Source organism: Charadrius vociferus, unplaced genomic scaffold, assembly GCF_000708025.1.
Source record: "Charadrius vociferus isolate BGI_N301 unplaced genomic scaffold, ASM70802v2 scaffold436, whole genome shotgun sequence".
In the NCBI taxonomy this organism is placed as follows: domain Eukaryota; kingdom Metazoa; phylum Chordata; class Aves; order Charadriiformes; family Charadriidae; genus Charadrius; species Charadrius vociferus.
The window spans coordinates 5,870,928-5,878,294 of NW_009649187.1; the positions used below are offsets into that span (position 1 = coordinate 5,870,928).

The 7,367-nt window shown below is 38.0% G+C and overlaps 1 protein-coding gene across 1 annotated transcript in view; it reads left to right on the plus strand.

Moving 5' to 3' along the window:
- Positions 1 to 1,606: 1,606 nt before the first annotated feature.
- The window catches only part of HELLS (helicase, lymphoid-specific), a 21,206-nt gene continuing 15,445 nt past the window's right edge, over positions 1,607 to 7,367 (plus strand). The window contains exons 1-8 of the mRNA XM_009888835.1: positions 1,607 to 1,723; positions 3,127 to 3,186; positions 3,671 to 3,707; positions 3,800 to 3,864; positions 4,350 to 4,391; positions 5,177 to 5,401; positions 6,880 to 7,062; positions 7,334 to 7,357. Coding sequence (XP_009887137.1) covers positions 1,634 to 1,723; positions 3,127 to 3,186; positions 3,671 to 3,707; positions 3,800 to 3,864; positions 4,350 to 4,391; positions 5,177 to 5,401; positions 6,880 to 7,062; positions 7,334 to 7,357 — 726 coding nt within the window. The 5' untranslated portion in view covers positions 1,607 to 1,633. The remainder of the gene's footprint in view (positions 1,724 to 3,126; positions 3,187 to 3,670; positions 3,708 to 3,799; positions 3,865 to 4,349; positions 4,392 to 5,176; positions 5,402 to 6,879; positions 7,063 to 7,333; positions 7,358 to 7,367) is intronic.

The following is a 7,367-nucleotide window of genomic DNA, read 5'->3' on the forward strand; positions in this document are numbered from 1 at the left end:
TGCTAGATGATTTGTACAACAGTTCAACAGAGGAGTCACTTGTTCTTTTTGTGGGCTGAGGGCAAAACACCACTACTCAAATATATGATTGTGGAGAGATGAAAGACGGGCAAATTTTTGACCTTTTCAGTAAAAAAGGAGGAGAAAAAAAAATAATCCCGCTTTCTCGAGGTTTGAAGGTTTGAGTCAAAGGATGAAGTGGAGAAACCGTAAGAATTCAGTGCTGTCCATCTTGAGTGTTCTTTTTTCCCCTTGAAATGTTCATTAGTTGGTCAAGGGAACAGTCCTTCAGATTGACTAATTAAGGGCAGGATGCTGTGTTCACTCCGATACAAAGTGAACAATAGCAGTCTGCTGAATGAAGTAGTTTAGTTTTAATTACATTCTCTCTTGGCATTGCCATCTAGGGTTGGTCTTTCTGAGCTCAGGTACTTTTCATCTGGAGGAAAAATCCTGGATTGGGGAGAGCAGAAGGAAATTAAAAATGTATGGAGAGTCATGAGAAGGCAATCTCTTCTCCCAGAGAACTTGTAGAGATAGATCTTCCTCTCATAAAAGAATATGGTGGTAGCTACCTGATAAGAATGACATGGAGTACTAATTGTGGAAAACAAAGGTGTGATTTCTGGGGGAGAGAAATATGTTTCCGCTTTTCTGTGTCAGAGAGTTTGTCCCATGATTCAGCTAATACCCTTTCCCCCTGCCTGTTAGTCCATTTAGTTTCAGAAGATTCCCTTGCCTTCCTGTCTTCGTGTGCCCTTCCCCCAGTGTTTCTTCTGATGACAATGGCATAGATAAGCATCTTGTAAAGCTCTGCATCTTAACTTTCTGGGGTTTCTCTTGGAGATGCTAATTTATACCTTTTTACTTCTTTGATATCTCGATCTAACAGCCAGTGTCAGATGAATGCAGATGGATTAATGCTTTTTTACTCTTTGGGCGAGCCTTGATCTGAGTTTTAAAGAGTAATTTGCAAACTTCTAAATGCACAGCCTTGACTAATTCAACAGAAGTTACTTTTAAAAGCATGTGTGGAGTTCATAAGCAGAGCAAGGAGAAGTTACTGTTTTCACATTGGAAATGGACTCGACCTCTGCAAATTAGGCATGATGGTTTTGTAGCTGTCTGAATCTCTTGTTCATAGTGAAAAACTGTACCTTTGTGCAAATGGCACATGGAGGCGTCCCAACTAATACTGGGGAAACTGCTGAATGTGGCCAGGTGGGGTTTTTTTTCCTCCCAAATTCTGCAGGCTGCAAATAAACTTAAGCTTCATTTGGCTCCAAATCTGTAAATTGGAGTCGAGATACCTTTGAGCCCTCGAGTGCCTTGTGCCACTGCACTGGAGCTGTGTGTGTTGCAGAGCTCTGTTTACATATGCAAGTGAATGCAGCCCTCAGTTACTTTGATCTTACAGCACTTCATAGGTACATGTGAGTCTATCCACTCATGAATCATAGATGTATAATGATTGGAAGGGAGAGGTTGTGTGTGTGTGTGTGAGGCAATTCTAGTTATCCTGTAGAAGAACCCTTAATTGTATTGAAAGCATTAACTCTGAAGCATCTATAAATACTTGGCATCTCTTTGTGTTGGCCAGGCTCGCACTTCTTGGGACAGGGAGTCAAGTGAAATGCGCTATAAGAGGCTTCAACATTTGCTTGAAAAAAGCAACATCTATTCCAAATTCCTGCTAACCAAAATGGAACAGCAGCAACTAGAGGTAGGTGTATTTTTGTCTGCAGTGGAGATTCTTAAGATGGGCTGCCATGTGTTGGTGTGGGGTTTTGTTGTTGTGGGTTTTTTTGTTTTGTTTTTTTTTTATTCCATCCCACTGTTTGAACTGAAGTAAAAATGCTGTTTAAAATTGTAATAATAACATGAAAATCTACTGGAACTACTGCCTGGGAATGGAGTAGTGCTTTACATAACATTCAGAATTTCTTCTATAAGTTTATAGAGAAATCAAATGGGAAGAGCATGAATTATAATTTAAAATCACAGTGTAAAGGTGGCACTGATATCTTTACAATTCTTCCGTTGGCTTGAGCACTAGAAAGAGAAGAATAAATATTTGAAGCAAGAAACGAAGTTTAAGGGATCTAGAAGACCTTGAGGGAGGATAGAAGATACGAAGAATTGACAAGTAGGAAGTTGTGCAGCATCTTTGTGTTAATTACTGAAGGCTGAGGATCAGGCTTGTCTTTAGCATGCTAATGTAGGCCTCCCTCAAACAAATTTATAAATCACAGTGAGTTGAGGCCATGCTGTTCCCAAACAAGAGCTTCCATAAGATGATTGGACTTGTTTTCTTTTTTTTAATCCATGAGCTGCTGAGTTCATATGTAGCTTTATCTTGACTTTCTTAACTGTACCTTTATGGACAAGCTTGTAAGAGTTTACGCTTGAGAGGGAGGAAGAAACTTAAGAAAAGATTTAGGGCAACAGCTTTCTCAGAAAAGTAACACTGACAGACTGCAGGAACCTCCTTTGTAAAATACTTTTGTAGTTTAACTGTCAGCTCAAATTCATGGTTACTGCATTGATAGAATGTGTTTCAGTACTAAGTCATGCTCCATCTGTTAAATCCCAAGGTCTCTTATCTCATTTCCCAGGGGCCTTTTGCTTTCAGCAAGTAGAGCTAGTAGGTGGAGTGAAAATCTTAAATTCTTCAAGACTTGAAAATGCTTCTTCATTAAAGGCATTGTAGGCTACTTACATTGCTTTGTTCTGCAATGAACATAAGTGGTAATATGTGGAGGTTTAAGGGGAGCAGCATACATGAAGAACTTTCTGCAATAGGTGTGATCTTAAGGAGTTTGTGATTTGGAATATTCTTGTTGGAGTCTTTCTAAATTGCTGTGTTTAAATGTTTAAACTAGTCACTGACAAGCAATTCAGAGCAGTTGCATTTTCTTGTCCAAGTTTTGCTTTATCATTTTAAACTATGTCAGAATAGAGGCTTTTAGTGAGATAGTAAAAACATAGTTTATGGAGTACACAGAACTCTACCAATGTAATCTATGCCTGTTATTACTTCTCTAATGGATAGTTCTCTTGTGAGTGTTACTGAAAGATAAGAAATGTGTGTGGTTGGTTTGTTTGTTTGTTTGGTTTTTTTTTTAGGAACAGAGGAGGAAAGAGAAGTTAGAAAAAAAGAGAGAGATGATGTTAAAATCTGCCAAGGTAAGATTAACTAGCTATTTTATGCAACTTTCCGAATAAAAGTCCGACAAATTAGGATGTCAATTTTGATCCAGGTAGGTAAACTAAAGCTAGATTAGCCAAAACTTGGCTTGCAGGATCTGTGTAGTATGCCGTATTTATTTTACTCATAATAAGACTGTTTAAGAGTGTTTAAAAATTGCGTACTATAACAGTCATCCTAAGGATATGTTTCTGAGTAATTTATACTAAAGAAAATGGTTTGAATTTGTCTTGAAGTTTTTGTTTTATCAGTGATTGTTTATTCAGCCAAGATGCTGAATAAGTAATAAAGATAAGCAGCAACTATTTTTTTTTTTTTGCAGTATTTTTAACAAGTGCTTAATAGTAAGTGTTTCAAGAAGCTTTGAAAACAGTGGTTTGAGGCTGATCACATCTTTTTATTGGTGTCATGGTAGTTAGAGATGCATAAGATGATGAACTTCTTCCTGTGTTTATTTTCTAGGGTCAAAATCCAGTTGATGGCAAAGAGGATAAATCAGGTAACGTATTGGGATTTGCCTTTTGTCAGTACTGGTGGTTTTAGTTTCTTTAATGTTTGATGTGTTGTGTAAACTCAAATGTTATCTGACAGGTGCAAAAAAGAAGAGAGGGAGAGAAGATGGTACATACAACATCTCAGAAATTATGTCCAAAGAGGTAAGCCGTAAGTATAAATAGGCTTGTCTGGATTTTTGTAGCACAGATTAACTGGTGAGGCAACTGCATTGTGACATCTGTATTTTTAGAGCAATACATTCTCATACATTGCTATTGGAGATTATCAGCCAACAGGCAGCAGTAGCCTGTCTGTAACATATGACTCTCTTCCAACAAAGATCTATGTAACATGCAGTGTTGTCAAACCTGTAGAATTCAGATACCTTTTTTTAAAGTCTTTAGGGAGGCAAGCTGCGAAAAGACTATGTTGCCAGTTGAATTTTCAGTTACCCTTCGTAACTGGAATGTGTTCTCTGGTGTGTGGCCTTGTTTAGAGTCACTTGTATGATTAATGATGTTGTATGGAAAGCTTTTTAAAGTATGTCCAGTTTCTTCAATTGAAAGATCTCGTGAAATGCAAACTGTAGTAGCCTTTAAGGTTGAAAAGTGCATAAGCATAGCTTCTTTTTTTTCTTTGTTTCCAGGAAATACTATCAGTGGCAAAGAAGAGTAAAGTGGAAAATCAGGTATGTTGGCACGTGTTATTGCAGTTTAAGTGAGTTAAGCCCAAACAGAGGGAGGGCTTTTTATTCTTTATAGCATATTTAAACTTTTCCGGTAAATAAACATCTCTCTGCTAGATATTGAAGTCCTGAATTAGAATTTTTAAAACGTGGTGCAAGTAAATGCACTAAAATACTTTTTTTTCCCCAGAAATCCAAGGTGAAACCTTCTAATTTATTTTTTTTAAATACCAAATTTGCACATATTTATACTTCATAGAACACCTGTAGCTTCAAAAATAAACAAAATAGGAGTTTACTAAAGTATTTGTGCTGCTGTGTAAGACCTTAAGACATAAACATCTTTAAGCGTTCAAGCATAGGGAGGTAACTGGTGTGGTCTCTTCAGCTTCTGCTGTAGTTTAAAAGCTACATGCACAGTATGAATTTCTTTCCAACATTCTCTAGAATCCACTTTCAGGAAGGAAATGGCTATATTAAATGCCAGCCACTGGCACAGCCCAATTGCTTCAGTAGCTATTGCTGCTTTTCAGTTCTAAAGGAGTAAAAAATGTATATAAAGGATTGAAATTCTGCATGTTGACATCCAACTACATAGTAATATTAATCCTAAAAATCAATTCTACTCTTGAGTTAACAGTTAACTCAAAATAAGTCTCTGTGTCAGGGGCTGGCTTATTTCATTGCACATCAAGACAGGTGTAAATTGGGCAGAAGTATGTTTTAACTAGGCTTTGATGTGCTTTCCACTTGTCACGTGCACGTGTTCCTTTAACTTCCCTCTATAGGATGAGAGCTCTTCTGACAACCTGTGTCCAGAAGACCTGCAGAAAAATGGAGACTCAAATAGCGTCATTAAGGATAGATTGTGTCAAGCTGTACGACACAGTGCCAAGCAATTCCTTGATCCAGTACGGAAATTTAATGGACAACCAGTGCCTTTTCAGCAGCCGAAGATTTTTACTGGTGGTGTAATGCGGTGGTACCAAGTGGAAGGCATGGAGTGGCTAAGGGTATGGAGCAATTGTTGATGAAACTGAAATCTGTTGATGATTAGAAACAGAAGTGGAGGGGAAGAGACACTAGAAAACTATGATCATAGTTGGGACAGGGAAGGTGAAAAGGGAGATAAAATTCTTTTATCATTTCTCATGATACAAGAATGGTGTTATGAAAAAGTTGTCAAGAAGCAGATATAATGTTTCAGCATGGGCAGGATATCTGTGTTTGTAAACGCTTTAAACTTTCTGGTTGGTGGTCTCCATCTTCCCTTTCTCCATCTATTTTCTTGTTCAACTTTCTTTTCAGCCTCTCCTTACAAATATTTTGTGAAAGCAGAAGGACCATGCATACTGTTAAGGGACAGACAGCCTTACTGTTCCTCTCTCAAGCGTTTGAATACCTAGCCCATAGGTGTTTTTAGAGACCCGCTGTCTTGTAGGCCTGACACAGATAAGTTTTCCATTCTCTGCATCTTGAGTCTAACTAGTAATATTAACACAGTATTTTTAAAATATTTTGTCTTTATCTTTTGAAATAAAAAAACTAAAACTTGCCATAAAAATTTCCCCTGTGCATATTTAACTTCTACCTGGTTTTGCTTGCAAGCCAAATTAGGACACGTTTGCTTTTTAATTATCAGAGCCAGACAGAACTAATTTTTATTCTGCTACTGATCTCATATTACCCCTAGGTTTTTTCTGTCTTTTTTTTCTTCCCTGCCCTCCCCCGCCCCCCTCCCCCCAAGCATATGCATCTTGTTTTAACAGGCTTAGGCTGGTCTCACAAGTAAGTACCACTAAACTCACTTTATTCTGTCACTGAGAAGTGTTTAGGGAAGACAGGCCTGGTCTGAGGGGCGGGGGGGAAACAGCTCGGTTATAATAACCTTGTTTATGAATAGTAGCCAAAGATGTACAATACGTTAGCCACAGAACACTTCTGTGCCTGTCCTTTTGAGAGAGGTTGCTCTGCCACTTGTCAGAATAGGCAGTGTCTGCACAAAGAACTTTTGCTGGAGCAGGTAGCTGTGTTGGTTAGGAATCGCACCTTTTTCCTATGGTGAAGTAGCTGTGCCTATACAAGCTATTTGAACAAATAAAACTGAAACAGCACAGTAACTTGGTCTTTTAGAGGGGGGAGCTAAGGGAATTCTTTGGAGCTGGGATGCATAAAAATTTGGGTAGTGTGAGCTGTACTTGCAGTTGAAGTGCTTTTTGATTATAACACTAATTAACATCCTTTCCTTTGATACTGTTCTGGTTTTTGCCTTCTAGTCAGACACTTAATTGGCTAGAAGAACATGCACCTACATTTTAATGTCTGGGGTTTACAAGGTGCTTGTGTTTTCATCATGGAGAAATCTTGCTTGTCTGTAATATAAAATGTTCCTAGTAGAGAGTTTTTACAGGTGTTATGTTCCTAAAGATGTCTATTGTTCTTAAGGTGGGCTGGCTAGTTTGCATTGACATTTCTTTTCCTGTGTACGCAGATGCTTTGGGAAAATGGTATTAATGGCATTTTGGCTGATGAAATGGGGCTGGGAAAGACGATCCAGTGTATTGCAACAATAGCACTGATGGTGGAGCGAGGAGTCCCTGGTCCATTCTTAGTATGTGGTCCTTTGTCTACTCTTCCAAATTGGATGTCTGAATTCAAGAGATTTACTCCAGAGGTAAAAGAAATTATTTTTCTTTTTCTTCCTTAGGTTTAAAAGAGCAGATTATTTAATTCTTACTCTAATTCTTTGCCTTGAAACTTTCTCTACATAGAACATCAGTCTAACTGTAATTGTTTATGTGGTTACTACACGCTGTACCATGACTTGTTATGTATTTACAGCCTTCTTGTAACAAAGCTAATTATCTCTACTATCTTTAGGTTTAAATGAGCTGACTCACCTGAGTCACCTAAATTCACCTGACTTCTAAACCTCATTTTTTCAGATTCCACTAATGCTGTATCACAGAGCTCAGCAGG